The 14,124-nt window shown below is 42.7% G+C and overlaps 1 protein-coding gene across 31 annotated transcripts in view; it reads left to right on the top strand.

The window, feature by feature from the left end:
* Positions 1-14,124, top strand: part of LOC132393410 (type 2 lactosamine alpha-2,3-sialyltransferase-like) — a 134,264-nt gene that overhangs the window by 91,471 nt on the left and 28,669 nt on the right. For 12 of the 31 annotated variants that reach the window (XM_059968589.1, XM_059968583.1, XM_059968582.1 and 9 more), the window contains exon 3: positions 12,131-12,187. The exons of 17 other annotated variants lie outside the window; for them this stretch is intronic. In XM_059968589.1, coding sequence (XP_059824572.1) covers positions 12,131-12,187 — 57 coding nt within the window. Of the gene's footprint in view, positions 1-12,130; positions 12,214-14,124 lie in introns of those variants that run through there. 2 more of the 31 variants (XM_059968608.1, XM_059968607.1) reach the window with 2 other exon arrangements.

Here is a 14,124-nt window from a genome sequence, read left to right on the forward strand (position 1 = left end):
TAAAAAATAATGCCTACTACCAAAACTATAATGTAATTCCCATCAAAAAGAAACTGTAAAACTTACGGGAAAAAAAGCCGAAAGTAAGGGATTATGGTACAGTAAAAAAGAATAAACTTTAAATCTAAAGAGGAGTTATGAAACTATTCAAGGAAAGGTCCCCACACCTTATGAAACTTTATGTCTGAATTGAGAAGTGAATAATGAATTTTTTCAAGGTCTAAGCAGGACATAGTATCACTAAGCCATTGAGCATGAATGGGTGGGGCAACATCTCTCCACCTGAGAAGAACTAAGCGTCTAGCCAAAAGAGAGATCTCAGGAAATTTGGATAATAAAGGGTTAATGAAATGTCTAATATGAAGATATCTAAAGAAATGAGTATTAGGGAGGTTAAACTTTACAGACAGTTGTTGAAAAGTTGCAAAAAGATTATCTGTGAAAAGATCTTCAAAGTGCCTAATGCACTTTCTGTACCAATCATGAAATGTTGAGTCTTGCAGAGAAGATAGGAAAAGATTATTGTGTAAAATAGGACTAAGAGAAACCATGAAGGCCATTATATTTTCTAAACTGAACCCATATTCTCTTCCCTTCTGACTCCGAGAGCTGGACTCAGTGCCAAAGGGCTGACCACTGTGACTTCCCTGTTAGGTCAACCGGCCCCTGCCCCCCACCACCCCAGCAGTATCCAAAGTGACCTACCAGTTATTGAGGGGGATGGCCACTGGGGTACTCTGCATTGGCTCCTTAATCCCTTTCCCCTTCCTGACTGTCACCCATTTTCCTGTGCCCTGCATCTTGGCTTAATTATCTCTCTAAATGTCCTATCTATCACCCCTTCAGCCTCCTGAATGGTCCGGAGTTCATCCAGTTCCAGCTCCAACTCAGCGTGGATTGTTAGAAGCTGCAGCTGGATGGACTTCTCACAGTTGTAGTTGTCGGGGGCACTGGCGGTCTCCCTGCCTTCCCACATCCCGCTAGAAGAGCATTCAGCTATCCTGCCTGGCATCTCTACTGCTCTAGCTGATCAGATATAAAGAAGGGAAGAAAAATAAAACTGAACCTTGAGCTTTTCTTTGCTTTCTCAGACTGAAGCCTCTCTTCGTTGAAACCTCGAGTAGCTAAAGTCTTAAGATCACGCCCCTGCCTTCCTTTAATTTGCTCCCAAGTGCTGATTGGGCACTGGCCAAAGCTCTCTTTTGTTTTACTGACATGCTGCTGGCTTTTCTTCTTGGACTGTGGACTTCAGTGAAATCCCCTCCTTCTGATATCTGGATTGGTCTCAAGTCAAAGCTCTTCTTCACTGTAACAACCTGCTGCTGCCTTTTCTACTCAGAGTGCGCCGGGTGCGCAATGATTCTATATCGAATTTAATACATATACTTTTTTAACTTTCTGCAGTTTTGCAAGTAAGAGCTCATTAAAAACTGAAGAAAGCTTCCATCTCAGGTGATTTTTTGAGAAGGTGTTTAATTTGCTGCGTAGCTTTTTATATCAGTGTTGCGAGGACAGTAGAGTGAAAAGATAACTCGTCTTCTGAGGCTTCGTCCTCTGACTGGAGAAGCATCTGAAGGTCACCGTACACGACGGGGTCAGTTTCCAACCTGAGCCATGTCGATTGCCAAGACCTGGAATCGAGTCAGAATGTAGCATGTCAATCGTGACTTTGTGACACTTGAACAAATCCACATTTAATATAGCTGCAGCATGAGCTCACAGCAAAGATGAAGCAGAATGAGAGTGGCTTGTGCTAAATGCGAAGGTGAGATGCAGACAGAGGAAGCACGTGTAAATATGGAGAGAGTACATGAGGCTCCATTCAGTGTACTCGAGGAGCTGAGCTGCCTTTGCAGAAGTGAAGGTGTATGGAGAAGCAGCTGACTAGACCAGGCATGGGCAAACTGCGGCCCGCGGGCCATATGCGGCCCGTTAAGCTTTTTAATCCGGCCCGCAGAACTTGATGAAGTTATATTAATAAACCTTGTTAATGTTTTTCCCCCGCAATTCTGGCGTTTTCCCAATAGATGACGCACTCTATATACATTTGTGGCGACCCATTTCCTGGCACATCCGAACCGGCTCACAATTAGCCAGCGTTCCGGCTAAGGGAGATAGCCTACGGGGGTTTGCGAGCACAGAGCTTTGGAGCCTCTGTGCCACGGGGGGCAGGTTGAGGGAGGCTTAAAAGTGAGGCTGGGGATTTCGAATAAAGTTTTTTTCTTCGACTGCAGTTACCGACTTCATGTCGTAATTTTAGCGCTGCATGTAGCACACCGCTACACATTGACCTTTGTTGAGGTGCAGCGTATTACTCCATATTTGCGCTTTACTCTTTGTTCAGCTCGACCTATTTGTGTGAACAGGCGTTCAGCGTCATGAACATCAACAAAGCCAGCCACAGATCCAAGTTAACTGACCAACACCTCAGATCCATCCTGAGAATCACCACAACAAAACTAAATCCAGACTTTGATGCGCTGGCTAAAAAGGGAGACCAACAACACTGTTCCCACTGAAATTAAAAATAAGTTTCTTCGTTGTGTTATGTAAAAAATGCATTTGAAAATATTTTTTTCAATAAGCCTTACATGTTACATGTCATTTCTGTTAAGTGATGGACATGAGTAGTGTGCAGGTGCACGTACGTTCTCAAAATAAAAAATGCGCTTCAGATCAAATAACGCGCTCCGCATACTGGCGCGCTGTCACTGTTCTCTCCTTGTGCTGGTCGTTGTTGAGTTTTGGCACAGGGGACAATTGAATAAGAAGGAGCAGGACAAGTAGACCTGCATCTCCTACCATTTTTGAAATAAAGACAGGCAGGAGGAGAGTGATGATGATAATATCTTGAAGGATAACAGAATTTTCAGTGCTTTAAAATAATAACTGTTACTATTAAAAAAGCTGTATTTTATTCATTTAATTTTCAGTGTTTTAAAAGTTATTTCAATAAATAGCTAAATACCATGGGACTTCAAAGACAGATATTTTGTTGTAATGCATTTGTTCATTTTCAATTGAAATTAAAGCACATGTTTTCTACATATCCCATGATATTTTATTTTCTCTTATGAGGTGTATTACCAAAACACTCCATCCATCTGCTCCTGGTCCGGCCCCCCTGTCAAATTTTAGAACCCTTTGTGGCCCACAAGTCAAAAAGTTTGCCCACCCCTGGACTGGACAGTAGTAAATCTGCAGCCTGAATCTGTCATGCCTTGATGTCACAAAAGAACATGTCCAAGTGCATCTTGACTATTCAAAAGACAGTACTGCAGTCCTTCAATGAGAAGCTGCTCACACAATGCAGTCGACATGCCTTTCACATGGTCCATGTATTGACAGTCAAGGTCTACAGCAGCAAAGACCCACAACATCTCCTTTTGCAGTTTCATCACAGTAAAAATCTCAGTCATGAGTTGCGATTGATACTACCCCCATTTGCAGAGACACAGACGACTGAGCTTCCATCTGTCCCAGGACACACATTTGGCAAACCGATCTCCACAAGGCCTGCGTTCAGGAGCTGCAGATGCATTAGATTTGGCTCGATGTCTGGCTTGTCGAGAACTAGTCACAGCAGCACTAGAAGTGCTCAGCAGCCAATCTGACAGCTATCTGTCCCAGAAGCCAAGTTTCAACAACGCCTTGGAAGGACTAACCTTGTGAAGAGCTGGGCCTTCTCTGTAAGTGGCTTGATGGAGAGTTGTTGCAATGGGTTAGGGCATTTCTCATCAATCATTCGTCTGCGTGGTTACAAATGCTGTGGCTCTTCAGAGGCGCTTGGAGAATCTCTGTCCAGCTAGACTCAACAGTTTTCCGGAGCTCTCATACTAAGAACCATGGAAGCTACTGGTGCTTGCAGATCTGTTGTCGGCACTGCAAGCTGCAAAAAATGAGCGTTACCTACTAGGACTATCACAAGAGGAATAAATACTCCAGTGTAGAAACGACTAAACAATATCCAAGAGCAGCAAATGACCAAAAATTTCAAGTATAAAATGAATCAGTGTGTCCTCTATCCAACATTTTTATTCTTTATGGAAATTCCTCTACTGCCACACAGAAATGTGAAATGCCCCTGGTTTTATACTCTCAACTTTTAGCAGCACCTCATTCAAAGAAAGGTCTCTAGCAAAAGAAAACCGAATCCCCCATCACAGTCTACAAAACAGAGGTAGAAAATTTCCATTGTGAACCCAATAGACGAAGCCCTGTGCATTTAAAAAAAACTTCACCTCTTAAGGAAATGCAGAGGATTCAGAGAACAGCACACCAAGCAAAAGATGGTAACGTGATCATGCACTGCACCTGAGTGCAACAGTAACCAACACACATCAGCACTTCATTCAGGGGCTGCACCCAAGGCTATTTCTGGCCCAGCACACTGCAGTAGAGCACAGTGGACGAGCATCCATCAGATGCAGCTACTTTCTCATGCACTGTCGTTATTCATGCTCTTAAAATGTGTCTACATCTACCCAAAGGGACATCCTTAGTACGCAATAAAGGCACAAGTGATATTGGGTGATCAGAACACTGGCATTTACAAAGTCATCATTCAGTGATACATTCAGTATTCAAGGTTCAGTTTCCCTGTACACGCTGAAGACATGTTCTGTAAAGTTGCTGGAAGAAGAGCCTGTGGATTTGTCATGGAGTTAATAGGAGGGGTGGTTTGGTTACCCTTGCAGACTCTCGAAGAATGTGACCGTATTCCCAACAGGGATGAAATCCCAGCTCCTGAACCTGTCCACTGTCAGTTACATCTTGAGGCCATAGCCAACAAGGTTACCCCACTAAACTCTTCTGAGATTCTCCTGTTGCGTGGCGGAGACACCATCTGTGCACATAAGGTACGTGAATAGCAGAATGGTCGACACAATGTTCCTTACACCCAACGGCCGGACCTGGGTTGGGTCACAGTGGGTGAAGTCTGCCTTGATGGTGCTCATTGGCCCCCTGTCAGCACGTTTAAGCCCAGTGTCCTGGAGAACAGGCCCATGCCTTTTCAGACCTTGTGAGAGTGGAAGCTGTGAGCAAACCAAACACTCTGACATACTTGCCTTGGCTCAGTCAGATTTGGGCAAGTTGGCCTTCTGCCACTCAGAAGATGATTATAAGCTGGCACCTTCCATCGAAGATGAGCTCTTCCTTCAAATCATGAACAAAGAGCTTAGCAAAGATGAGTCAAACAGTTGGGTAGTTCCCCTTCCTTTTTGCTCTCCACAACAACTACCATCAAACAAACATCAAACAAGTCAACAAATTCAGATATCTTGGCAGTCAAATAACAAGTGATGGTAGGTGCGACACAGATATCAAATACAGAATAGCAATGGCAAAAAGAGCTTTCCAGAAAATGAAGACCATATTAACAGACAGAAAGATGAGCATGTAAACTAAAAACAGAATACGCAGTGCTACATTTATTCTATCCTGACTTATGGAAGTGAATGCTGGACCATTTCCTCAGCAATGGAAAAGAGGCGAGAAGCAGCTGAATTATGGTTATACAGGAGAATGTTAAGAATCATCATGGACCACACACACATCAAATGAAGAAGTTCTCAGACAAGCCCAGGCAGTTAGATCACCCATACCAACAATAAGAGAAAGACAACTCAAATTCCTAGGACACATCATGCGGAAAGGTGAACTAGAAAAACTCATATTCTCTGGAACGACTGAGGGGAGAAAACCAAGAGGAAGCCCTCGGCTTATGTTCATCAAAAGCCTAGCCGGGTGGCTACACATCGAGGAAATGGAAGTCATCCAAAGAACAAGAGATAGATCTGTATGGAGAACCATGGTCACCAACATCTGCATCGGATATGGTACCTAGACAGATTGACAGACAACAGCTACCAAACAAAAGAGAGCTGTCCCTTAGTCGACTCGTGTCCCTCAGTCAGACATTGAGAAAGAAACCGAAATGAATTATCATTATGTGGAGTTCATAGTCATAGAGAAGTACAGCACAGATACAAGGCATTTGGCCCATCTAGTCCTTGCCAAAGCCATTTAAACTGCCCACTCCTATTGACCTGCATAGCCGTCCATATTCCTACTATTCATGTACCTATCCAAACTTCTCTTAAATGTTGAAATTGACCCCACATGGACCACTTGTGCTGGCAGCTCATTCCACACTCTCACGACCCACTGAGTAAAGAAGTTTCCCCTCATGTTTCCTTAAACTCACCTTTCATCTTTAACCCATGAACTCTGGTTGTAGTCCCACCCAACCTCAGTGAAAAGGGCCTGCTTGCATTTACTCTGTCTATACCCCTCATAATTTTGTATACCTCTATCAAATCTCCTCTCAAACTCATACATTCTGAAGAATGCTCTCCTGACCTTTTCAACCTTTTCTTATAACTCAGGTCCTCAAGATTTGGAAACATCCTTGTAAATTTTCTCTGTACTCTTTCTACCTTGTTTACATGTGTTCTGTAGATCGGTGACCAAAACTGCACAATGGTGAGTCCAAATTAGGCCTCACCATAGCCTTATACAACTTCAACATAACATCTCATCTCCTGTACTCAGAATATTGATTTACAAAAGCCAATGTGCCAAAAACTTTCTCCATGACCTGTGACAGCACTTTCAATAAATTATGGACCTGTATGCCCAGATCCCTTTGTATTACCACACTCTTCAGTGGCCTACCTTTTACTGTGTAAGATCTACCCTGTGTTGGTCCTTCCAAAGGGCAAAACCTTGCACTTGCCTGCTTTAAATTTCTACCATTTTTTAGCCCATTTTTCCAGCTGATGCAGACCCCTCTGTAAGCCACAATAGCCTTCCTAATTGACCATTACACCTCCCCCATACTTGCTGCCATCCACAAATTTCTGATCCAGATAACCACATTATCATCCAGATACTTGATATAGATGACAAACAATGGAGGATCCAGCACTGATCCCTGCGGCACACCACTAGTCACAGGCTTCCAGTCAGCGAGGCAACTTTCTATGGCCACTCTCTGGCTTCTCCCACAAAGCCAATGTCCAATCCAGATTACTACCTCATCTTAATGCCAAGCGACTGAACCTTCTTGGCTAACCTCCCATGCGGGATCTTGACAGATGCCTTATGGAAGTCCATGTAGTCAACATCCACTGCCTTGCCTTCATCCACTTTCCTGGTAACTTACTCAAAAAAAAATTGGTTAAATGTGACTTACCATGCACAAAGCCATGCTGACTATCCTTAACCGGCCTATATCTATCCTGATACTTATATATCCAGTCCCTTAGAATACCTTCCAATAACTTTCCTACAACTAATGTCAGATTCACCAGCCTATAATTTCCTGGCTTCTGTTTAGAGCCTTTTTTAAAAAGCAGGACAACACTGGCTGTCCTCCAATCCTTTAGTCCTCTGTCACTAACAATGTTTTGAATATCTCTGCTAGGGCACTAGCAATTTCTGCACTTGCCTCCTATAGGGTCCGAGGAACAGCTTGTCAGATCCTGGGGATCTATCTGTCCTGATTTGCCCGAGGGTAGGAAACATCTGCTCTATAACCTGTACAGGGTTCATGAAGTTGATGTCGCTTTTCCTCACTTCTGTCGACAGATATAAAGAATGCAGTTAAGATCTCCCCCATCTGTTCTGCCTCCACACATGGGTTACCATTCTGGTTTTCCAGAGGACCAATTTTGTCCTTTGGAATCCTTTTTGCTCTTAACATATCCCATGAAATCCTTTAGGATTCTGTTTTACCTTGTCTGCTAGAGCAACTTCATGCCTTCGTTTAGCCTTCCTGATTTCTTTTGTAAGTGTTATCTTGTATTTCTTGTACTCCAAAAGCACCTCATTTGTTCCAACTTGCCTATACCTGCTAGGCATCTCCTTTTTTTCTCTTAACCCAGGCCTCAAAAATTTCTTCAAAAACCAAGGCTCCCTGCACTATTTATCTTTACCTTTTATTCTGATAAGCACATACAAGCTCCGTACTCTCAATTTTGTGTTTGAAGGCCTCCCATTTTCCAAGTACACCTTTGCTAGAAAACAGCCTGTCCCAATCCACACTTGCCAGATCATTTCTGATACCATCAAAACTGGCCTTTCTCCAAGTTTGAACCTCAACCTATGGACCAGATCTCTTTTTGCATATTTACTTTGAAACTAATGGCATTGTGGTCAATGGATGCAAATGTTGCCCTACAAAAACACTTTTGTCACCTGCCCTGTCTCATTCCCTAATAGAGGATCCAGTATCAGAAGTTCTTGTTGGGACTTCTACATACTGATGAAGGAAATTTTCTTGAAAACAGTCTTACTGCAAAAATCTTCAACTGTTTAACCATTCTCACTTTGAACATACCAGCCTTGTTGATGTTCTGTGGAAAAACTCTTCAGGAACAACCATGCAGCTCCACTGGATCCCAACCAAGAAAACTGCTATGTACCCAACCTCTGTGTTTACCATTTGCCAAAAATATGAATTGTCTTTGATTCAAGTACACAGTTCAAAGGCCTTTCACTGAACAGTGTGCTCTTGCAGTGTCCAGACCTCAGTAACAATCTGCTCAAGGTCCTCAGCTTCCTAGTGAGAGAGGATTATTGAGACCACTTCAGGATCTTGTGGTTTCTTGACCACCAGCTGGACAACGAAATTCTGGAGTACTGCTTCAGAGTTCATGTATTTGGTAACTTCGCTTTACCAACTGTGGCAATCTATGGCCTTAAGAGGACAGCTGGTGGGGGAGTGAAGGAATTGGTACTGAAGCATTGAGTTTACTCAGCGAGGCATTTCTCTGTTGATGATGGTCTTAAATCATTCTCTAGTGCAGAAGAAGCAGTCAATGTATTGAAAGCAGCATAAGACATCTTGGCACAGTCTAATCTCAGACTGCATAAGATCATATCCAACAGTGCTGAGGTCATGCAATATTTTCCATCTGAAGATCTACCCTAGAAACTTATTTTGGCTTCTGCCTCCTCCCTCTCTAGCCCTCATGAAGGGTCTTGGCCCAAAATGTCAACCATTTTTTACTGTCCTTAGAAGCTGCTCAACTTGCTGAGTTCCTCTAGCATTTTGTGGGTGTTGGACACATACATTGATCAGAAATATCTGGTGTGTATAGAGGCAAATACAACTATCTTAGATAGGCATCTTGACTGGTATGGATCAGTGAGCCCAAGGGCCTGTTTGCATTCTGTGTATGGTATGACTCTTGGAGCAATTGTCTCCCAAGTACTTTAGCTGCAAAATCATGAGAATTGTCATTTTAAATTCATAAACTGTGTTCCTTTTGTGGCTGACAAAATAATTTTTTTTTCAAAATCGTACTACCTATTCAGAATGGCGACGGTTTAATTATGTGTAATGTTCGGGTGATTATTCAATGACATTAGTCTATAGAAAGTCTACGTATAGCACTACAGTATGGGTATCAAAAGGAAATGGCTGGTCTGACTTACAGCAAAATTGATTTATGGGATTCCTTGGAATGTGGCTGCCTGTCCCACTTGTGAATCCAGTTGTCATGCTTGGCGTGAAAAGGAAATATCAGGGTTATTGTACCAGCTTAGGTCAAGAGAATTAAAAGGTATCTTTAAAGTAAAGAACTTTCTAAGTTAGTTACTTTAAATTGTCAAAATCTTTGTACGTCTGAAAGTTCCGTTATACATCACATGTTCAGCATATTTTGTGATGTTAAGAATTGATTACCCGCCAAACTTGACTGAAATAGGATTGGCTGTTTTGTGTCAATCCAACATTTGATCTTGCAATGTCTAATATTAGATGTCTTTTTGAGTATCATGGGGGACAGTAGACTGAGATTTCTTGGGGGGAGGAGAAAAAAATCACTGTCCACTCCTTGATAACTGTCTTCACCCTACTGCATTGTACCGGGACCTCTGTGAGAGAAAAAAATAAAGCAAGTCTGTAACTTTAGATCTTTTCTGATAGCTCCCATTGTTAATTCACGTGAACCTTTATTTAACTGACAAAAGTACACAGAAAAGCTTTTCAATAGTTTTACTGACCAACTTAATTGTATTTTGTAAATATACACAAATTTAGAATTTGATGGCTGCAACACACTCAACAAAAGTTAAATAAAGGTTCACGTGAATTAACATATCACAGATTTTTGTTTTTATTGCATTTTGGAAAATATCCCAACTTTTCTGGAAATAGGGTTTGTACTTATTATCATGACATATGTCATTAAAATTTGCTGTTTCATGAAATTTATTGCTCTGACTGGAAGATTTTTCCAAGGCCGTTTTCTGGTACCTTCACAACTAGGGTATCATGTCTTAGGCACAGCTAAAATTTTGTAGTGAAGTTCCCACACCCAAACTCAACTCTGGATCTCGGCAGCATTGCCCAAGTGGCACACTTATGTCAGTGTTCTTTGACTTGTGATTTTGGATGGATCCAAACTGTGGGAAGATTTTCAATTGTAGTCTGTGTCGAATAAATTGGAGCAGGATAGTTAAAAGGAAGAGCTAAATGACGTTCACTGTTCCTGACAGCTCACTGTCTATATATCACAGCACAGGGATTTAGCAGTGGATTAGCTCGTAGATCTTCCGGTTATAAGCTTAGTCCTTTATTTGGTCTTCGATCCCTGACACCATCATCCTCTATTCTTTCCCTGATAATTGTTTGAAAGTGAACCAAACAGTTTGAACCTTGAACCTCCAGGTGAGGCTTGTACCTCGAATATAATTTGTTTTCCTCAGAGAGGGTAAACTTAGTTTTTTTATTTTTTTTTAAATCAAGCTCATGAAATGCACATTTTGATAATGACTGTCCAAGTCAGGTTGAGTACCCCTTATCTGAAATTCCAAAATCCAAAAACCTCCGAAATCCAAATGGAAATATCTGCAAGGTTCTGGGAGGGTTCCTAGGTGATGCACGGGTTAGTGCGCACCGCAGACAGTTCTGAGAAGTGACCTCACATAGGTAATGAACAGAAGTAAATGAAATTTAGAAAAACACTGCATAAAACAAAAAAATAAAGATTTTTGAATGCGTATTGAAAGAATGGATTCATCAGCCTTGGAGTGAATGTAAGCCGCTTAACGGTATGCTGATCGAGAAATAAGCAAAGATTTATCACAATGAACAACATTGCTGATCAAAGCAGCAGAGAAATTCATTTAGTTTATCAAGATTGTTGCTGTTGAAAATATAACACGCTGAATGGCTGCATCAGTACAAATGTGCGAAGAATATGTGGAAAACAAAGATAGCTTACCGGTAGCACATAAATTCAGTCAGAAATGGTGGTCCCTAATTGTCTCATTATATATTACAACATCCAACATACCCAAAAACCAAAACACTTCCAGCCCCGAGCATTTCAAATTCAGATCAAATTCAAATTTAATTATCATTCAACCATGTATAAATACAGCCAAACAAAACAGTGTTCCTCTGGGGCAGATAAGGAGTACTCAACCACTATTCTTACAAAAATGCCAAGCGGTCCAATGTTCTATATCAAGTTGTCAAATCACAGCAGATGGGCTTAAGGTAGTATAGCCCTATGTCAGTTTTGTTTTGTTAGGGTGACCCTTGGGGATGAGGCTTTAGTTTCTGATTTGTCCAATTAATGAACCCTGCTGCAGGGTTGCTGACACTTGGTTATGCCTTCGGCAGTCTTGATTTGTGACCTTCAATTGAAATAGTTTCTTCTCATAACCAATTTACCTATCTATGCATTATTTTAATTATGTTTAAAAAGTAAACCAGTACTTAAGAGGGGAAAAATCTGTCTCTTTCTGACCCAGAGCCAAGGACTTCAAAACACTTTAGATCCTTTTGATCCTTTAGATCCCTAGTATTTGGGAGAGGAGGTGCAGGTGTGGGGAGAGCGTTTGTCTTTCTCGACTGTTATATGCAGCAGATTTAGGTTGACAGCCTTAAAATTCAAGTCTATGTGTGTTTCTTTGAATAAAATCTTTGTACTTTGCATGCTACACTGCTAATGTCTTTTCTAAAATAAGTCTGTGAACACATTTATTCATTGTCTGGCTTTGCTATATGTTAAACAGCAGAAAAGAGGTTGCTTTTATAGATGATACCTGAATGTCATGTGCTTGTACCACTTATGTTACAACCCTTACTTTCTTGTGGTGTTTACGGTAGGAATTTCACCTGGTTTCTGCAATCTTCTGGATTGCTGAAGACTGATGCTCCTCCAATGTAAGTCATTTAAGGCTGCTACAGATGTAAGTAGTTATAAATGAATGAAAATGCTTGCCTCAGTACTAACCTCTGGATTTTTTTTTACCTTATCATTTCTTGTCAGAGTCACCTTTTGTACTGACATAGGAACAGAATTAGGTCGTTCAACCCATCAAGTCTTCTCTGACATTCCATCATGGCTAAATTTATTATCCCTACCAATTCCATTCTCCTGCCTTCTCCCCATAACCTTGAAGCCCTGACTAACCAGGAACCTGCAAAACTCTGCTTTAAGTATGCCCAGTGACTTGGCCTCAACAGCTGTCTGGCAATGAATTCCACAGATTCACTACCCTCTCACTAAAGAAATTCCTCCTCATCTCTGTTCTAAGTGGACATCCCTCTATTCTGAGGTTGTGCCCCGAGGTCCTAGACTCCCCTACTATAGGAAACAACCTCTCCACATCCACTCTATCAGGGCCTTTCAACATTCAATAGGTTTCAATAAGGTCACCTCACATTCTTCTAAACTCCAGGGAATACAGGCCCTGAGCCATCAGACGCTCTTCATACATTAACTCTGTCATTCCAGTAATTGTTGCTATGAACCTCTGAACTCTCTCCAATGCCAGCACATCATTTCTTAGATGAAGGGCCCAAGAATGCTCCGATACTCCCCCTGGCCAATGCCTCATAAAAGCTTCAAAATTACATCCTTGCTCTTATATTCTAGTTCACTAGGAATGAATGCTAACATTGCAGTTGCCTTCCTTAATACTGAACTTGTAAGTTAACCTTCAGGGAATCCTGTTTGAAGACTCCCAAGTTCCTTTGCACCACTGATTACTGAATACTTTCCCTGTTTAGAAACTAGTTTATCCCTTTATCCTTCTGTCAAAGTGCGTGACCATATACTTCCTTCTACTCCATCTGCCATTTTGTCCATTCTCCCAATCTGTCTAAGTCCTTCTGCAGACCTCATGTTTCCTCAGCACAGTCTGCCCTCCACCAAGGTATACGGACACAACGCTGGAAGTACTCAGCAGGTCAGGCAGCATCTGTGAGAAAAGAGTAGCCAACGTTTCGGGCCGACACCCTTCATCAGGAATGGGGGGGGGGGGGGAAAGAGGGCCAAAGCCCAGTAATAGAGATGGGGAGAGGATAGGGCCTAGAGGCGCCAGGTGGAAAACCAATCAGAGGAAGGATAAACGGGGGAGGGGGAGGGGATAAGCATGAAAGAACTGTAGAGATAAAGATGCAGAAAGTTGAAAGGGGAGAGAGGCAGAGAGGGACCTGGGGAAGGGGGAGGGGGAGGGAATCACCAGAAATTGGAGAATTCAATGTTCATACCACCAGGCTGGAGGCTACCCAGACAGTAGGTGAGGTGTTGCTCCTCCAACCTGAGTTTGGCCTCATCATTGGCAGTAGAGGAGGCCATGTATGGACATATGTAGATGGGAATGAGAGGCAGAGTTGAAGTGGGTGGCAACCGGGAGATCCTGTCTATTGTGACGGACGGAGCGGAGGTGCTCAATGAAGCGGTCCCCCAATCTGCGTCGGGTCTCGCCGATGTAGAGGAGGCCACACCGGGAGCACCGGATGCAATAGATAACTCCAGCAGACTCGCCGGTGAAGTGTTGCCTCACCTGGAAGGACTGTCTTGGGCCCGGATAGTGTTAAGGGGGGAGGTGTGGGGACAGGTGAAACATTTGTGCTTGCAGGGATAAGTGCTAGGTGGGAGTTCTGTGGGGAGGGATGTGTGGACCAGATAGTCGCTGAGGGAACGATCCCTGCGAAAAGCTGAGAGGGGTAGGGAGGGAAAGATGTGCTTGGTGGTGGGGTCCTGTTGAAGGTAGCGGAAGTTGCGGAGGATAATATGCTGGATCTGGAGGCCGGTGGGGTGGTAGGTGAGGACAAGGGGAACCCTGTCCCTGTAGTGGTGACGGGAGGATGGG

This window comes from Hypanus sabinus, chromosome 4, assembly GCF_030144855.1.
Source record: "Hypanus sabinus isolate sHypSab1 chromosome 4, sHypSab1.hap1, whole genome shotgun sequence".
Taxonomy (NCBI): Eukaryota; Metazoa; Chordata; class Chondrichthyes; order Myliobatiformes; family Dasyatidae; genus Hypanus; species Hypanus sabinus.